The 19,369-nt window shown below is 41.3% G+C and overlaps 1 protein-coding gene and 1 pseudogene across 9 annotated transcripts in view; one reads left to right on the forward strand and one right to left on the reverse strand.

Annotated features, from left to right (window-relative positions):
* RAD9B (RAD9 checkpoint clamp component B) overlaps positions 1 to 19,369 on the forward strand; it is a 36,880-nt gene that overhangs the window by 2,882 nt on the left and 14,629 nt on the right. For 3 of the 8 annotated variants that reach the window (XR_013401392.1, XM_028829863.2, XM_077955073.1), the window contains exons 3-10: positions 501 to 656; positions 1,161 to 1,275; positions 8,365 to 8,464; positions 10,539 to 10,645; positions 13,813 to 13,919; positions 14,008 to 14,072; positions 14,923 to 15,045; positions 17,973 to 18,207. Coding sequence is in view for 5 of the 8 variants with exons in the window: in XM_028829863.2 (XP_028685696.1) it covers positions 501 to 656; positions 1,161 to 1,275; positions 8,365 to 8,464; positions 10,539 to 10,645; positions 13,813 to 13,919; positions 14,008 to 14,072; positions 14,923 to 15,045; positions 17,973 to 18,207 (1,008 nt within the window). In the remaining 3 variants the exon portion in view is untranslated. Of the gene's footprint in view, positions 1 to 500; positions 657 to 1,160; positions 1,276 to 8,364; positions 8,465 to 10,538; positions 10,646 to 13,812; positions 13,920 to 14,007; positions 14,073 to 14,922; positions 15,046 to 17,972; positions 18,208 to 18,334; positions 18,463 to 19,369 lie in introns of those variants that run through there. The other 5 variants (XR_013401394.1, XR_013401393.1, XM_077955075.1 and 2 more) reach the window with 3 other exon arrangements.
* On the reverse strand, positions 2,524 to 2,977 carry LOC100430669 (peptidyl-prolyl cis-trans isomerase NIMA-interacting 4 pseudogene; annotated as a pseudogene). Its single transcript, XR_013401397.1, has one exon. The product of XR_013401397.1 is annotated as a peptidyl-prolyl cis-trans isomerase NIMA-interacting 4 pseudogene (transcript).

Genomic DNA, 19,369 nt, shown 5'->3' on the forward strand with positions numbered 1-19,369 from the left:
ATAACAGATATACATATATGTATACACCTATATATACATATGTAGATATATATACATGTAGGTACACCTATATATGTATATATAGGTGTATAATAAATGAACAGACTTGTCCTGAATGTCATTTAAACTATCAAGTATATAATATAGGTTATGTCCTGTATATATATAGGTGTACATGTATGTGTATATATGCAAATTCAATACAGACTGTATAGGGCAGTCCATAATTAACATCCCATGTTCTTATTTGAACACATTTAACTGTGATGTTAAACATAATGAAATTTTCTGAATCAAGCTATTATTTAAAGTTTATTTTCTCCTAAATTTTTTTAAAATAAAAAAATAGAGGTGAGGTCTTGCTCTGTTGTCCAGGCTGGTCTCAGACTCCTGGCTTCAAGCCATCCTCCTGCCTTGGCTTCCCAAAGTGCTCGGATTACAGGTTCATGGGAGCCACCGTGCCCAACCTCTCCTAAATAGTTTTTATCTTATTTTTCTAGCTTGCTCTACGATGTGTGAATTCTTCTCGGTCAGCATATGGATGTGTCCTGTTCTCTCCTGTGTTTTTTCAACATTATCAATGGTCAGCTTTAGTGAAAATGAGTGAAAATGAACTTGACACAACACTGAATTTAAAATGCAAATTAGGAATGAAGGTAAATATAAGTGGCCCTGATTTTCTCTTATTCTGTAGAAATATTCATTATATAGGACATAATCTGTATTCTATACTTAATAGTTTAAATGGCATTCAGGACAAATCTGTTCATTATTACTATTATTTTTGAGACAGAGTCTCACTTTGTTACCTAGGCTGGAGTGCAGTCGTGCAATCTTGGCTCACTGCAACCTCCTCCTCCCAGTTTCAAGTGATTCTCGTGCCTCAGCCTCCCGAGTAGCTGGGATTATAGGCTTGCACCACCATGCCACGCTAATTTTTGTATTTTTAATAGAGATGAGGGTTTCGCCATGTTGGCCAGGCTGGTCTTGAACTCCTGACCTCAAGTGATCTGCCCACCTTGGCCTCCCAAAGTGCTGGGATTACAGGCGTGAGCCACCGCACCTGGCCAAGTCTGTTCATTTATGAATGCGTATACTTTTGTTTTTAAAATGAATCAACGGTGTTAAGTATGTGTTTAATATGTATATTTCTGTTACAGTCAATTTTGCCCATCTTTAGATGTCTGAATTCCCTTGAAAGAAATATAGAGAAGTGCAAAATATTCACCAGATCTGACAAATGCAAAGTAGTTATTCAATTCTTCTACAGACATGGTAGGTATAATTAAAAGTGGTTTAAAATACTGTGTTTTTTTCTCAATAGTTTTCATGTTTAGAACATTGATATTTCATGTCAAGACTTCTCATTACATTATTGCTTAGAGTGTGTGTAGTTAAGTGGTAGGGCAGTTTGAAGTATTATCCTTTTTTTTTTTTTTTTTTTTTGAGATGAGGTCTTGCTCAGTCGCCAAGGCTGGAGTACAGTGCTGCCACCTTAGCTCACTGCAACCTCCACTTCATGGGTTCAAGCAGTTCTCCCGCCTCAGCCTCCCAAGTAGCTGGGTTTACAGGGACCTGCCATCATGCCCAGCTAATTTTTGTATTTTTAGTAGAGACGGGGTTTCACCATGTTGGCCAGGGTGATCACGAACTCCTGGCCTTAGGTGATCTGCCTGCCTGCCTCAGCCTCCCAGAGTGCTGGGATTACAGGCGTGAGCCACTGCACCTGGCCTGAAGTATTATCTTCCCTGTCACTGTAGAAGCATTGTAAGATGATTGGTATTTCTTTTTTTGACTTGTCAGTGGCACAAGCTTTGCCTGCATACAGCCTAATTTTTTCAAATATCTATATGAATTCAAACAGTTGGTTGTTCTAAAATTTACTAGCTGCTCGATTTTATATATATATATATATATATATATATTTTTTTTTTTTTTTTTAATTTTGAGATGGAGTTTTGCTCCTGTTGCCCAGACTAGAGTGCAATGGCACGATCTTGGCTCACTGTAACCTCCATCTCCCAGGTTCAAGCGATTCTCCTGCCTCAGCCTCCTGAGTAGGTAGGATTACAGGCATGCTCTACCACACTTGGCTAATTTTGTATTTTTAGTAGAGACGAGGTTTTTTTTTTTTTTTTTGAGACGGACTCTTGCTCTGTCGCCCAGGCTGGAGTGCAGTGGCGCGATCTCGGCTCACTGCAAGCTCCGCCTTCCGCGTTCATGCCATTCTCCTGCCTCAGCCTCCCAATTAGCTGGGACTACAGGCGCCTGCCACCTCGCCCGGCTAGTTTTTTGTATTTTTTAGTAGAGACGGGGTTTCACCGTGTCAGCCAGGATGGTCTCCATCTCCTGACCTCGTGATCCGCCCGTCTCGGCCTCCCAAAGTGCTGGGATTACAGACTTGAGCCACCGCGCCCGGCCTCTTAATTTAATCTTACATTTATTATAATACATTTTTATTTCAGCATTTATTTATAGTCTTTAAATTGTTTCCTATAAAATACTAATAATTTAACATTATTTTTTCTTTTTTCTTTTTTTTTTTTTCAGTCTTTCATATGATTTTATTTTCTTCCTTCAACCATGATAATATGATCTCCAAACTTCGTCTTAACCGGCGGGTCTGTAAACACACGCTTATCCATCCCACTTACAGGCAAGGCAAATGCTGCTTCTTGAAATGGTCCCACCATGGACCCTCTGGTCATCCAACCCAAGTCGCCCCCTTGCCTGGCTTTATCTTCACTATACTGTGAGGCCACTTCATTGAATCTCATCCCAGACTTTAACTTTTCCACGGCTTCCATGATTTTGCCATGTTTTTCACATAGAATGTGTCTGACCTTTACTGCATTGCCACCACCTTTGGGACCTTGAGCCTTCTTGTCAGCACTGTCACTCCCAGAGGCTGCTCCCCCTTTCCCCGCTTTTCCAGAATCACTTTTTCCTTTGGGCGGCATCTTGGAAGCTTGTTGTTGAAGTCTGCATTTTTTTCTTTTTTGAACTTCAGTTCATTTAATAGCAGAATGATTCAAAGAGCATAATTAAAAGCATAGCAAACCTTGACATCACAAAGATGCGGGTGTAAATTCTTCTCCACTTCTTATTAGCTTTGGGACTGTGCATAAGCTCTCTGAATCTTCATTCCTTACTGTGAAGTGGAGATGATCTTGCCTACCCACAAGTTACAGAGTGATTGTGAGGATGAAGTGAGATCACATATGTAAAGTACATACCGCAGTACCTGCCCCGGAGGAGTACTTGATAGTGACCGCTGTTACTATAATTATCCTCTTCCCTTATCTCCAACTAGATTTTAGACAACCAAGTATTCAGTTTCTGGAAATATCTCTCAAGTAGCTTGAATCATGTCCAATAAGTATTTGTGATTGGTTAATTATTTAATAGTTTTTGTAGGGTAGTTATATGATACTATGCTTTAGGTTACAAGTAACAGAAATAAAAACAGACGGTCCAACTCAAACTAGCTTAAAAAATAAGAAGTATTGGCTCATGTAAACAAGAAATTCAAAATTAGGTCACAGGCATTTTTTTTGTTTGTTTTTGTTCTTAATTTTTGTAGAGTCAGGGTCTCATCATGTTGCCCAGGCTGGTCTCAAACTCCTGGGCTCAAGCACTTCTCCTGCCTTGGCCTCCCAGAGTGCTGGAATTACAGGCATGAGCTATGGCCATGGTTTGATCCAGGGTGCAGCTTTTCTTTTCTTTTCTTTTCTTTTCTTTTTTTTTTTTTTTTAAACAAAGTCTCACTCTGTCACCCAGGATGGAGCAGGATGAAGTGCAGTGGTGTGATCTTGGCTTACTACAGCCTTGACTTCCCAGACTCAGGTGATCCTCCTACTTCAGCCTCCTGAGTGGCTGGGATCACAGGAGTGTGCCACCATGCCTGGCTAATTTTTTTGTTTGTTTGTTTGTTTTTTGGGGACGGAGTCTCGCTCTGTTGCCTAGGCTGGAGTGCAGTGGCGCCATCTGGGCTCACTGCAAGCTCTGCCTCCTGGGTTCATGCCATTCTCCTGCCTCAGCCTCCAGAGTAGCTGGGACTACAGGCACCCAGTACCACGCCTGGCTAATTTTTTTGTATTTTTAGTAGAGATGGGGTTTCACCATGTTAGCCAGGATGGTCTCGATCTCCTGACCTCGTGATCTGCCCGCCTCGGCCTTCCAAAGTGCTGGAATTACAGGCATAAGTCACCATGCCCAGCCCTAATTTTTTATATTGTTTGTAGAGACACGGTTTCACCATGTTGCCCAGGCTGGTCTTGAACTCCTGGGCTCAAGCGGTCTGCTTGCCTCAGTCTCCCAAATTCTGGGATTACAGGAGTGAGCAAGTGCACCCACCACACCTGGCTAATTTTTTGTTTTCACACCTGGTTAATTTTTTAAAAAATGTTAGTAGATACAAGGTCTCACTATGTTTCTGAAGCTGGTCTCAAACTCCTGAGCCAGGCAGTCCTCCTGCCTCAGCCTCCTAATGTGCTGGAATTACCAGTGTGAGCCACCATGCCCAGCCTGGGAAGGCAGTCTAAGAGGAAGGAACAGTGTGAAAAAATACAGGTTGAGGGTGTCTAGTGTGTGCTTATAAGAAAAAGGGAAGAAAGCAAGAAGCAAGAATGGAGCATTGGGGATGACGAAGAAAAGACACTTCTCAGCTTGTACATCCTCAGCAATACCAATATTCACTTGATTCAAATATTTGTTATACAGGTATAAACACACTTATATATGCATAGGTTATTTCTAAAGAGCGCCTAAGAAACTGGTAGCAGTAGTTGCTTCTGTGGAGGTTCTGGGGTGGCAGGAGTCAGGGATGGAGGGTGACTCACTTTTACTGTTCTTTTATATCTTTTGCATTTTGTCCTATGCGCATCTATTACCTATTCCACCAAAAGTAACTTGAAAATATTTTTTAAATAGGTAAAATATGTCATCTTTTGAGCTTTGTGTCTTGCCAAAACAGCAGTCACAGCGATCCCTTTAAAATAGGTCATATTATGTCAGTTCAGTGCTCAGAACTCTCCAGTAGCTCCCCATTTTACCCAGGGTAAAAGTCAAAGATCTCAGAATGGCCTATAAGGTCCTCCATGATTCAGAAGCCCTGGCATGTTTCCTCCTCAGAGTGTATGCCCTGCTGCCTTGCCTATTGTTTTAGTCATTAATTTTCTTGCTATCTGTCTCCCCTCTGTAAAATGTTAGCCCTGTGAAGACAGATTTTTGTCTGATTTGTTCTCTGCTAGTTCCAGCTCCTAAAATAGTTCCTTATATGGTAGATCACACACAAAAAAAATTGTCACAAATTATCTGCAGCCCCTCCCTTCAATACCTGGAGTATGTTTTCTCATTTTGAATTTCGGCCGGCCTTAGATTTGCTTTGATACCAGTAGAATGCACTGTAAGTGATATGTTTGAGTTCCAAGCTGAGTCCTGTCAGCTTCCACTGTTGCCCTAAGAACCTTTCCACCAGCATGAGAACAAGCATGGAATGGCTTTCTGGAGGATGAAAAAAACAGGTGACAGGCCTTAGCCATTTCAGTTGTCCCAGTTGAGGCCCCAGACATGAAAGTGAGGCCATCCTAGCTACCCCATAGGGATACTGTGAGGATCAGAGAGAATGTATGTAATATGTATGCGACAGTTCCTGGCACATAGGTTCATTCTCATTATTGCTACCTCTCTTCTTCCTTTAAAAGGAAAATAATTCAGCCTGGGCAACATGGAGAAACCCTGTCTCTACCAAAAATACAAAAATTAGCTGGGTGTGGTAGAGTGTGCCTGTAGTCCCAGCCACTAGGGAGGCTGAGATGGGAGGATCACTTGAGCCTGGGAGTTGGAGGTTGCGCTGAGTTGAGATCACACCGCAACAGTTGAGACCCTGTCAAAAAAAAAAAAAAGAGAAAGGAGGAAGGAAGGAAGGGAGGGAGGGAGGGAAAAGAAGGGAAGGAAAAGAAAATAGAATAGAATTAACAAACCAGATGTTGAAATCTGTCAAAAGTCCTTTTCAGAAATACCAGTCCTGGATGGAAGGTACTAAAAGAGAGTAATAGAGATATGATCTGTAGTCTGTAGTGATCTGCAATCACTATTTTACACACAATTTAAGAAACTACCTGTATTTTGGAGATTTCTCAAAAAACTAAAAATAGAACTACCATACGGTACAGCAGTCCCACTACTGAGTATTTATCCAAAGGAAAAATAAATATATCAAAGAAATACCTACATCCCTGTGTTTATTGCAGCACCATTTATAATAGCAAAGCTATGGAATCAACCTAAGTGTCTATTAGTGGACTAATGGATAAAGAAAATGTAGTATATATACACAATAGAATACTATTTGGCCGTAAAAATAATGAAATCTTGCCATTTGCAGCAATGTGGATGGAACTAGAGGTCATTATGTTAAGTGAAATGAGCCAGGCATAGAAAGACAAGTATTGCATGTTCTCACAATGTGGACACTAAAAAAGTTATTCTCATGGAGGTAGAGAGTAGAATGGTAGATACCAGAGGCTGGGAATGGTGTGTGGGTGAGTATGAAGAGAGGTTGGTTAGTGGGTACAAACATACAGTCAGGTAGAAGTAATGAGTTCTAATGTTGGGTAGCAGAGTAGGGTGACTATAAGTTAGCATCAGTGTATTCTGTGTTTCTTTTTTTTTTTTTTTTTTTTTTGAGACGGAGTCTCGCTGTGTCGCCCAGGCTGGAGTGCAGTGGCCGGATCTCAGCTCACTGCAAGCTCTGCCTCCCGAGTTTTTACGCCATTCTCCTGCCTCAGCCTCCCGAGTAGCCGGGACTACAGGTGCCCGCCACCTCGCCCGGCTAGTTTTTTGTATTTTTTAGTAGAGACGGGGTTTCACCGTGTTAGCCAGGATGGTCTTGAACTCCTGACCTTGTGATCCGCCCGTCTCGGCCTCCCAAAGTGCTGGGATTACAGGCTTGAGCCATCTGTGTTTCAACATAGCTAGGACAGAGGACTTAAAATGTTCTTTTTTTTTTTTTTTCTTTTTGAGACGGAGTCTCGCTCTGTCGCCCAGGCTGGAGTGCAGTGGCGCGATCTCGGCTCACTGCAAGCTCCGCCTCCCGGGTTCATGCCATTCTCCTGCCTCAGCCTCCCGAATAGCTGGGACTACAGGCGCCCACAACCGCGCCCGGCTAATTTTTTGTATTTTTAGTAGAGACGGGGTTTCACCGTGGTCTCGATCTCCTGACCTTGTGATCCGCCCGCCTCGGCCTCCCAAAGTGCTGGGATTACAGGCGTGAGCCACCGCGCCCGGCAAAATGTTCTTAACACATAGAAATGGTAAATATTTGAGGTGATGCACACCCCAAATATCCTGGCTTGATAATTACACAGTCTATGCATGTAACCAAATATCTGTCACATGTACCCCATACATTTTTTCTTTTTTCTTTTTTTTTATTTTGAGACAGAGTCTCGCTGTGTTGCCAGGCTGGAGTGCAGTGGTGCGATCTCAGCTCACTGCAACTTCTGCCTCCCAGGTTCAAGTGATTCTCCTGCCTCAGCCTCCTGAATAGCTGGGATTACAGGCACGTGCCACCACGCCTGACTAGTTTTTTGTATTTTAGTAGAGATGGCGTTTCACCATGTTGGCCAGGATGGTCTCTATCTCCTGACCTCATGATCCACCCACCTCAGCCTCCCAAAGTGCTGGGATTACATGCGTGAGCCACTGCGACTGGCCCTTTTTGTTTTGTTTTGTTTTTCTTTTTGAGACAGAGCCGCACTCCACCCAGGCTGGAGTGTACAGTGGCATGATCTTGGCCCACGGCAACCTCCACCTCCCAGGTGCAAGCAATTCTTGTGCCTCAGCCTCCCAGGTAGCTGGGATTGCAGGCATGCACCACCATGCCTGACTGATTTTTGTATTTTTAGTAGAGACGGGGTTATGCCATGTTGACCAGGCTGGTTTTGAACTCCTGGCCTCAATTGATCCACCCGCCTTGGCCTCCCAAAGTGCTGGGATTACAGGCATGAACCAACGTGCCTGGCCACATGTACCCCATAAATATTTTAAAATACCATGTATCAATAAAAATATACTAACAACAACAAAAAAAAAAGGAGGAGGAGGAGGGAACTGCCTGTATTTCAAAGGAATTTAGGAACTCTCCTGCCTGATTGGTCAGAAGGTATGACATATTGCTAGGTGTCCACTAGGGAGCGATAAACACATTTAATTAAGGAATAGTGCTTCTCCAAGGTATATGCACTTGCCAGATGGTAGATGTTACTTTATTACTTTAATTCGGCTGTGAAACTTAAAGACTTCTTTAATTTGTTAATTTTGTACTTAAAGTTATTAAGAGATGGCTTTATTCTTTTTAAGGTATTAAAAGGACTCATAATATATGTTTTCAAGAAAGTCAGCCTTTGCAAGTTATTTTTGACAAGAATGTTTGTACTAATACACTAATGATTCAACCAAGGTAATGAGTTCTCTGTTGTCAATTTTTTTTCCCCTGAATACAGTATGATCATGGAGTGAAGAATCAGTGCCCTAGAGCTTTTCAGTCAGTAAATTTTTTTTTTTTGGATACGGAGTCTCCCTCTGTCGCCCAGGCTGCAGTTCAGTGGTGTGATCTCGGCTCATTGCAAGCTCCGCCTCCCAGGTTCACGCCAGTCTCCTGCCTCAGCCTCCTGAGTAGCTGGGACTACAGGCGCCCGCCACCGCGCCCAGCTAATTTTTTTGTATTTTTAGTAGAGACGGGGTTTCACCATGTTAGCCAGGATGGTCTTGATCTCCTGACCTCGTGATCCACCTGCCTCGGCCCCTCAAAAGTGCTAGGATTGCAGGCGTGATCCCACCACCACGCCCAGCCAGAACATTTTTTTTTTTAAGCTAAAGTTTGACTTGGAGAAATCACCATACAGGGACAAGAGGAAACTTTGATAAAGATAATAGTGGATAATAACTAATGGTAGCAATAATAATTTAGCGACCCAAGAAAGTTCTAAAAACACCCCATCAGTGACTTTCTATATCAAGTTGCATTTATATGATTCCTTTCTGAATCTTAGAACACAGAACTTGAGGAAATTTTAACATTTTTTATGTGAAATGATTTTGGCCCTAAGTATTAACAGTTTTTTCCTCTAGATAGTGTGGCATATTTGTCTTGAAATTTGAAAATTGGAACTTGTTATTTGAAAGTGCATCCAGTTTTCAGTTTAGCTGTAGCATTAAACATTAACATTACTTTGTGAGCCAAAATATATTTTATCCATATTGTTTTAAAATTATTATTATTATTATTGAGACAAAGTCTCCCTCTGTCACCCAGGCTGGAGTGCAGTGATGTGATCTTGGCTCACTGTAACCTCCACCTCCTGGGTTTAAACAATTCTTGTGCCTCAGCTTCCCGAGTAGCTGGGACTACAAGTGCGAGCCACCATGCTCGGCTAAATTTTGTATTTTTTGTAGAGACAGGGTTTCGCCATGATGCTCAGGCTGATTGAGACAAAATTCTCAGTTCAAGTGATCTACCTGCCTTAGCCTCCCAAAGTACTGGGATTACAGGTGTGAGCTACCCCACCTGGTCCTTCCTTCCTTCATGTTGTCATTTTTTTGTATCAGATTATTTGGTATCTTCTATAACTGCCCCTGCTTAACACTGGAAAAGTTCCCAAATGAATTTTGTAGGTGTTCCTGACATTTTGATATCAAGAAACACTGCGAAACCAATGTCTAACATCAGATTAACACCAAGATTACATAAATTCTAAGAATTTTATTTTTATCTTAATAATACTTCAATGTCAAAAGGAGTGCAGAACTTCTAATACAATAATAAAAAGACAACCCAGCTATAAAAAATAAGTAAAGAATTTTAATAGTCATTTCTTCAAAGAAAATGGCAATAAGCACTTGAAAAGATGCCCAACATCATTAGTCATTAGGGAAATGCAAATCAAACAGTTTTCAATCTGTGAATTATGTCATATGGGAATTATATCTCAATAAAACTGTTTTGAAAAAAGGAGCCAGAATAAAAGGGCGTTTGGGATGTCAAGAGAAGCTTGAAAGCAATGGGTAACAGTTGAGGAAAGGAACAGAGGGAAAGAATATAGACAGCAGGCTGCCTAGAAACCTCTGCCCCCTCATCTAGGTCTCCAGCGTAATTCACCTGAATTGTTTTTGAACAGCTTCACTTTGCAATATCTCCCTTTACAGTATGAGCTGGGGCGTAAGTGACTGGGCATACAAAAACATAGAATTAAAGATATTTTATTCTGGAATTTTGTTTGTACTGCAGCATTCATGTGTTTTATTAAGGATATATTTTGCTATTCTCTTGGCCTTCAAATGAAGTTATAATTTTAAAATAAGCTGAAAATATAGCAGCTTATGTATAAGAAAGAAGATAGGAGTTTGGGTAAATTTTTGTAAACCCAGGCCACGTAATTATTTATTTCCAGATTAGAGATTTGAGTCCCAGTTAATAAGTTATGTCTTTCTGTTTGTTTTTCAAATAATGTTATACTGTTGTTTACATTTTATAGATTGCTTGCTGATGCCATTGTTCTTTTTACATCAAGTCAAGAGGAAGTTACTCTTGCTGTTACTCCACTGAATTTTTGCCTCAAGAGTTCTAATGAGGAATCAATGGGTAAGGATTGTATCTGAAATGGTGTTTTGATGGGTTATTACTTTCTTTCTCTTGATTACTAACCATACTGCAAATATTAGTGGCATAATTTTATTCCTGTCTAAAAAGCAGTAAGATTTAGAAAGGTTGGAAAAAGTTTTAAGAGATCCAACAAGTTTAACACAATCAGCAATTAAAATATTTGGCTTTGAAATTCAGGTCATTTTAAAATTAGGAGAATGGGGCCAGGTGCTGTGGCTCCTGCCTGTAATCCTAGCACTTTGGGAGGCTGAGGTGGGTGGATTACCTGAGGTCAGGAGTTCAAGACCAGCCTGGCCAACATGGCGAAAACCAATCTCTACTAAAAATAAAAAAATTAGCTGGGCGTGGTGGCTCGGGCCTGTAATCCCAGCTATTCAGGAGGCTGAGGCGGGAGAATTGCTTGAATCTGGGAGGTGGAGGTTGCAATGAACCGAGATTGCACCACTGCACTCCATTGCCTGGGCGACAGAGACTCTGTCTCAAATAAAATAAAAAAGAAAATTTGCTAGGGTCTTTTGGCACAACAAGCTGTTTGAGACTCTCTGACCTTAGATAATGTGTTTTTGGTGACAGCAGTAAGGAGAGGATACAAAGGAAAGAACTATTATTTTAAAGTGAAAAACCAGTAGAACCAGGGCTTAAGTTGGGTCACATGACTTTTGTAGTGTTTAGTTTGTGCCAAGTTCTGTGCTAAATAGTTTACATTTATGAAGTCATTTGATCTTCATAATAACTCTAAGATGTATGTAGGTACTATTATTATCCCCAGTACATATGAAGAAATTGAAAGTACATATAAAGCACATACGAAGCAGTTAGACACTTTGGGAGGCTGAGGCAGGAGGATCACTTGAGGGGACTTACCAGCCTTGGCAACATAGTGACACCTCATCTTTACAAAACATAAGAAAAATAGCCAGGCATGGTGGTGCTCACCTGTAGTCTCAGCTACTTGGTAGGCTGCAGTGGAAGGATTGCTTGAGCCATGATTGTGCCACTGCACTCCAGCCCAGGCAACACAGCAAGATCCTGTCTCAAAAACAAAAACAAAAACAAAAACAATTTGAAGCACAGAGAAACTGGCTTGCCTGGTGTCACAAATTGCCTAGTGAAAGGGTCTGTTTTATGTACCATCATGCCATCTCTGAATAAAAATGGCCATTTAGTAACCAGGAGAAATTGTCCCTTGTGAGTAGCTTTCTAATGAAGTTATAGTTACAGTTGACTGGCAATCTAGTTGTTTAATCTTATTATTAAACTTCTTCTGTGCTAGTATATTGGGAGTGACATGAGCCTTCTTGTTGGAGATGAATGTATATTTAAGACATTGTTTGATTCTTTAAAAAATATACCATTTGGCCGGGTGCGGTGGCTCACGCCTGTAATCCCAGCACTTCGGGAGGCTGAGGCAGGTGGATCACAAGGTCAGGAGATCGAGACCATCCTGACCAACATGGTGAAACCCTGTCTCTACTGAAATACAAAAAATTAGCGGGGCATGGTGGTGTGCACCTGTAGTCCCAGCTACTTGGGATGCTGAGGCAGGGGAATCGCTTGAACCCAGGAGGCAGAGGTTGTAGTGAGCTGAGATCACACCACTGTACTCCAGCCTGGTGACAGAGCAAGACTCTGTCTAAAATAATAATAATAATAATAATAAATATATATATGTCACTCAATCTTTGTTCTTATTACTTCAACAGTTGATATTCATTGAAGAAAATTAAAAATACAAAAAAAAATTCTTAAGTCACCTGATATCCCACTATACAGAGATAAGCACTTTTAATAGTTGGGTGTATTTCCTTCTATACTCTAGATCTCACAACAGTAGGTTGAGTGAAGATAATTAAATACTATGAAACTATTAAAAGTAACATTGGCCAGGTGCAATGGCTTACCCCTGTAATCCCAGTGCTTTGGGAAGCTGAGGCAGGATTGCCTGAGGCCAGGAGTTCAGACCAGCCTGGGCAACATAGCAAGATCCCATCTCTACAAAAATTAAAAATTAGCCAGGTATGGTGGCATGTACCTGCAGTCCATGCTGTAGCAGCTGAGGCAAGAGGATCACTTGAGCTCAAGATTTCAAGGTTGCAAGTGAGCTATGATCATGCCACTGTATTCCAGCCTGGGCAACACAGTGAGACCCTGTCTCAAAAAAAATTAATGGGCTGGGCACAGTGGCTTATGCCTGTAATCCCAGAACTTTGGGAAGCCAAAGAAAGCCGATCACCTGAGGTCAGGGGTTTGAGTCCAGCCTGGCCAACATGGTGAAACTCTTTCTCTACTAAAAATACAAAATTAGCTGGACATGGTGGTGTGTGTCTGTAGTCCCAGTTACTCAGGGGACTGAGGCAGGATAATTGCTTGAACCTGAGAGGCAGAGCTTGCAGTGAGTTGAGATCACACCACTGGACTCCAGCTTGGGCAACAGAGTGAGACTCCATCTCAAAAAAAAATAATAATAATAAAATTAAAGTAATGTTATATGTGTATGTATAAATACATCCCTCTCTCTCTGAAAGTATATATCAGAGAGGTTTAATGAAGCAGTTTTATAGTGGAAAGCACAAAACATTGACACACACACAAATAATTACAAAAATGTGCTTATTGACATGGAAAAATAGGATATATTGTTGGGTAGATTATAAAATGGTATGTAGGGTAAGATCATACTTTCATTTAAAAATGTGCATGTAAGTGGCACATGTCTGTAGTCCTGGCTATTCAGAAGGCTGAGGCAGAGGATCACTAGAGCCCAGGATGTCAAGGCTGCAGTGAGCTGTGATCATGCCACTGCACTACAGTCTGGGCAATACAGCAAGACCCTGTCTCAAAAAGAAGAAAACAAAAAATTAACTAACTTAGATAAGAAATCTGATATTTAAACATAAACAGTTTGATTTATGTGAAATGGATTTATAGACCCTAAATCATTGGCGAGTTTAAGAGAAATGTAAAATATTAAATTTCTGTTTGAACAAAGGCATTTAAAAATAGCATACAGATATCAGGTTGGGGAGTTAGGGTAGGTAGGGTAGGAGGAAATGGGATGGGATTTGGAAGACCAAAACATTTCTTTTTTCCTCTGAATTCATCTCTGGAACTAATTTTATTCTTTATTTTCCCATAATGTTAAACAGATTTGAGCAATGCTGTGTACAGTGAGATGTTTGTTGGCTCAGATGAGTTTGACTTCTTTCAAATTGGAATGGACACTGAGATAACGTTTTGTTTCAAAGAATTGAAGGTAAAGATTTGTGTCAAATTAAAATTCAAATTTTCACTGTAAGTTTTTAATAAGGATTTCAAGTTTTTTTCTGCTTTTCTTTTTTCAGGGAATACTGACATTTTCAGAAGCTACACATGCTCCTATATCCATTTATTTTGACTTTCCTGGGAAGTAGGTCCTTGAGAATTTTTCTGAGTTTGTTTCATATCAATAACAAAACCCTTTGGATCACTTTGAAATTAATTAACACCTCAGGAATACCTAAACTTTACTATTAATACTTATCAAACTAAAATTTTGAAAGATGCTGAAACATGGCATTTTTAATTTTCTTTTTCCTTTTCTCAGACGGGAGTTTCGCTCTGTCGCCCAGGCTGGAGTACAGTGGCATGATCTTGGCTCACTGCAGTCTCCACCTCCCGGGTTCAAGCAATTCTCCTGCCTCAGCCTCCCAAGTAGCTGGGATTACAGGCATCTACCACGCCTGGCTCATTTTTGTATTTTTGGTAGAGACGGGCTTTCACCATGTTGGCCAGGCTGGCCTTGAACTCCTGACTTCAAGAGATCCACTGGCCTCGGCCTCCCAAAGTGCTGGGATTACAGGCATGAGCCACCGCACCCGGCCTTACTGTTTCTTTTTTTTTTTTTTTTTTTTTTTTTTTGAGACTGAGTTTCACTTTTGTTGCTCAGGCTGGAGTGCAATGGTGCAATCTTGGCTCACTGCAACCTCCGCCTCCCAGGTTCAAGTGATTCTCCTGCCTCAGCCTCCCGAGTAGCTGGAATTACAGGCATGTGTCATCATGCCTGGCTAATTTTTTTTTTTTTTTTTTTTTTTGTATTTTTAGTAAAGACGGGGTTTCTCCATGTTGGTCAGGCTGGTCTCAAACTCGCGACCTCAGGTGATCTGCCTGCCTCGGCCTCCCCTGTTTCTTTTTAGTCCAGAATTAAGTATCATTTCTAATGTGTTTCTAATGTCCATCAGAAAATGAGTATCACTGTTGCTCTGACTTGGCTTTTTTAGACCTCTGGCTTTAAGTATTGATGATATGTTAGTGGAAGCTAACTTTATTTTGGCCACATTAGCTGATGAGTCAAGTAGAGCATCTTCACCACAGTCACTGTGTCTTTCACAGAAACGAAAAAGGTAAGACCGTGTTTTAACTTCTTTATTAATTGGGATAAGCCATCATAATCGTATTCTGAAGTAATTCACGGGCATTCGCTCAGGAAACAATTGAGGAGTGAAATATTAGATAACAAATTTTGGCTGAATACGGAAGAGCTGTAGTGAAGCTTACCTGTAGCATAGAAACATCACCAATCTTGTGTCAGATATTTGCTTTTTCTCTTCTGATCAGAATTGAACAGGACTGTCTGGTTTATCTGTGTTGTGTCCCAGAACACAATTCCAATTTTTAGGTTTTTATTTGTTGTTGTTGTTGTTGTTGTTATTGTTTTTTTTTTTTTTTTTTTTTTGAGACAGAGTCTCGCTGTGTCACCCAGGGTGGAGTGCAGTGGCCAGATCTCAGCTCACTGCAAGCTCCGCCTCCCGGGTTTTTACGCCATTCTCCTGCCTCAGCCTCCCGAGTAGCCGGGACTACAGGCGCCCGCCACCTCGCCCAGCTAGTTTTTTGTATTTTTTAGTAGAGATGGGGTTTCACCGTGTTAGCCAGGATGGTCTCGATCTCCTGACCTCGTGATCCGCCCGTCTCGGCCTCCCAAAGTGCTGGGATCACAGGCTTGAGCCACCGCGCCCGGCCCAGTTATTATTGTTTTAGACAAGGTCTCACTCCCATTGCCCAGGCTTGAGTGCTGTGGCGCAAACTCGAGTCACTGCAGCCTCCATTTCCCTGGCTCAAGTGATCCTCCCACCTCAGCCTCCCAAGTAGCTGGTACCATAGGCATGTGCCACCACACCCAGCTAATTTTTTGTAGTTTTTTTTTTTGGTAGAGACAGGTTTCACCATGTTGCCCAGGCTGGTCTCAACCTTCTGGGCTCAAGCCATCCACCTGCTTCAGCCTCCCAAAGTGCTGGGTTTACAGGTGTGAGTCACCACATTGGGCCTTTAGTTGTTTTTTTTTTTAATAGTAACATAGTGTTTTCATAGGAAAGTCTATATTCACTTCCTAGAACTTTTGCTCAGATATAGGGATAGCTATTGCTTGCTTGCTTGCTTGCTTGCTTTTTTTCTTTCTTTCTTTCTCTTTCTTTCTTTCTTTCGTCTTTCTGTCTTTCTGTCTCTTTCTTTCTTTCTGTCTTTCTTTCTCTCTCTCTTTCTTTTCTTTTCTTTTCTTTCTGTCTTTCTTTCGAGACAGAGTCTCACTCTGTTGCCCAGGCTGGAGTGCAGTGGCATGATCTCAGCTCACTGAAACCTCCACCCACTGGGTTCAAGCAATTCTCCTGTCTCAGCCTCCCTAGTAGCTGGGTTGACAGGTGTGCACTACCACGCCTGGCTAATTTTTGTATTTTTAGTAGAGACGGGGTTTCACTATGTTGGTCAGGGTGGTCTCGAACTCCTGACCTCGTGATCCACCACCTCAGCCTCCCAAAGCACTGGGATTACAGGTGTGAGCCACTGCACCTGACTTTTTTTTCTTTCTTAATTTCTTTTGGGGGAAGAAGGATGCTTTACTGTAAAAGTTATTTCGGGAAATTTGGGAAATAGAGAAAAGTACAAAGAAGAAAATAAAACTTACTCATAATTGTATCACCCAGAGATAGCCACTGTTAACATTCTGGCTCACTGCATTTTCTTTCAGACTTAATTTTGTGTATACTTGGATTTTCAAATTTAAAAAAAATTTTTTGAGACAGGGTCTCACTCTGTCACCCAGGCTGGAGTGCAGTAGCATAATCATGGCTCACCTTAGTCTCAACCTCCCAGGCTCAAGCATTCCACCTTAGCCTCCTAAGTAACCAGGACTACAGGCACCTGCCACCATACCCAGCTAATTTTTGTGTTTTTTGTAGAGATTGGGTTTTACCATGTTGCCCAGACTGGTCTCTTAACTCCTGGGCTCAAGCAGTCTTCCTCCTCGGCCTCCCAAAGTGCTAGGATTACAGATGTGAGTGAGCCACTTCCCCCAGTCTATACTTGTATCTTTTTTTTTTTTTTTTTTTTTTTTTGAGACGGAGTCTCGCTCTGTCGCCCAGGCTGGAGTGCAGTGGCCGGATCTCAGCTCACTGCAAGCCCCGCCTCCCGGGTTCACGCCATTCTCCTGCCTCAGCCTCCCGAGTAGCTGGGACTACAGGCGCCCGCCACTTCGCCCGGCTAGTTTTTTGTATTTTTTGGTAGAGACGGGGTTTCACCGTGTTCGCCAGGATGGTCTCGATCTCCTGACCTCGTGATCCGCCCGTCTCGGCCTCCCAAAGTGCTGGGATTACAGGCTTGAGCCACCGCGCCCGGCCTATACTTGTATCTTAAAACAAGATTAGGATCATAGAGCATATGCGGTTTTGGTATTGCAGGTATGTTTCAATATCACTGATAATGACTTGAAAACATGATTTTTCTTTTTTTTTTTTTTTTTTGAGTCAGAGTCTTACTTTGTCACCCAGGCTGGAGTGCAGTTGCAGCATCTCAGCTCATTGCAACCTCCGCCTCGCCCGGCTAATTTTTTTGCATTTTTAGTAGAGACGAGGTTTCACCATCTTGGCTTTGCTGGTCTTGGACTCCTGGCCTCATGATCCACCCACCTTGGCTTCCCAAAGTGTTGGGATTACAGGCGTGAGCCTCTGTGCCCGGCCGAAAACATGATTCTCAATGACTGTACACAATTTTATCATATAGATGTATAGTAATTTGCTTGACTTTTCCTCTAACTTGTTCCTGTTACCATATCACAAGATATTCTATGCACAGTGAGTTGCTTTACTGAAAGATTCGTCTGTCAAGAGAACTTACAAATCATCATATATATAAATTTTAACCAGCAACAATTTAGTTCCATGCATTTCAATATATTCCCTAATCCAGTGCTGTCATTGTCATCCCACATTGTCCATTAGTTATATAAAAAATATATTTCACAATAAACAGTTCATTCATTTAATGCCTATTAATACCTCAGGTCAGATCTGATTAAGAAAAAGGCTGGCAAAAATATAACCGGCCAGGCCCTGGAATGTATTTCAAGAAAAGCAGCACCAAGAAGGCTTTATCCTAAGGAGACTCTCACAAACATCTCTGCATTGGAAAACTGTGGAAGCCCTGCAATGAAAAGAGCGAATGGAGATGTCAGTGAAGTATCAGAAAACAGTGTCAGCAACACAGAGGAAGTGCCAGGGTCTCTGTGTCTCAGAAAGGTAAAATAAAAGCATTGAGATTCAACCACATCTCAGTCAAGAATTCTCATCTGTCTCCCTTTGCAGTCTTCTTCCCCAATCCCCACCCAGCCATGTTCTGAAAATTTATTTTCTTATGTTTTGATAGGGGAAAAGTGAAGCTAGTCTGAATTATAGACTGAAGAAAAGTCTGATAGAGAAAAGTCTGATTTACGGAATATCAATAGAAAATAGTTAAATTGTTCAGTCAGTAATTTCTAATAAAGCATATTCAAGTAGAGATTTGGGTCACTTGTTTCCAATAATAAATTATGATTATTTATGGTATATTCTATCTTGAATAACAATAATATGTTGAGGTCATGTAATTTGTTTCCTAAAATGTTTCCTTCTAATTTTACTTTTCAAATTTGTTTGGTAAAGCTTGTATTCATAATAGTACAAATGTAAATTTCATCCCAACAAATATCACAAATTCCTTCCTAATGGAGTCCCAGTTAATAACATCTTATTCTATAAGATAGATGATAAGCTTCACAGAATGCTGTAGTGTTAAACCTTATGAAATCTACTGAAGGTAAGCAATGTATAAGAAACTGAAGTATCTCAAATATTGATAATCCTAATTTTACTTGTTTAATGTTTTGTTCAGGATTGTTTTGCTGTTGTTATTGTTGGTTTGGAAATAAGAATTTCTTAGTTAGAATTAGAAATTTGAAAGCAGAAATAATATTTTTGGAAGTTATCATCACCATCTTGGCTGGGTACAGTGGCTCACGTCTGTAACCCCAGCCCTTTGGAAGGCCAAAGAGGGAAGATCTCTTGAGGCCACGAGTTCAAGAACAGCCTGAGCGACAGAGTGAGACCCCATCTCTACAGAAATTTAAATAGTAGCCAGATGTGGTGGCTGTAGACCTAGCTGCTGAGGAGGCTGAAGTGGGAGGATCTCTTGAGCCCAGTAGTTCAAGGCTTTAGTGAGCTATGATCGTACAATTGCACTCCAGCCCTGGCAACAGAGTGAGACCCTGTCTCTTAAAAAAATAAAAAATTCACCATATTACGCTGTATATGACTTTTACGGCAGAATTTGATTAGTAAACTGGACTTACTCAGTTTGATACCATAGGTGTTTTACTGAGTACTTGTTATATGCCCAAAACTTAGGGCAATTTTCTCTTCCTGT

Source organism: Macaca mulatta, chromosome 11 (genome assembly GCF_049350105.2).
Source record: "Macaca mulatta isolate MMU2019108-1 chromosome 11, T2T-MMU8v2.0, whole genome shotgun sequence".
Taxonomy (NCBI): domain Eukaryota; kingdom Metazoa; phylum Chordata; class Mammalia; order Primates; family Cercopithecidae; genus Macaca; species Macaca mulatta.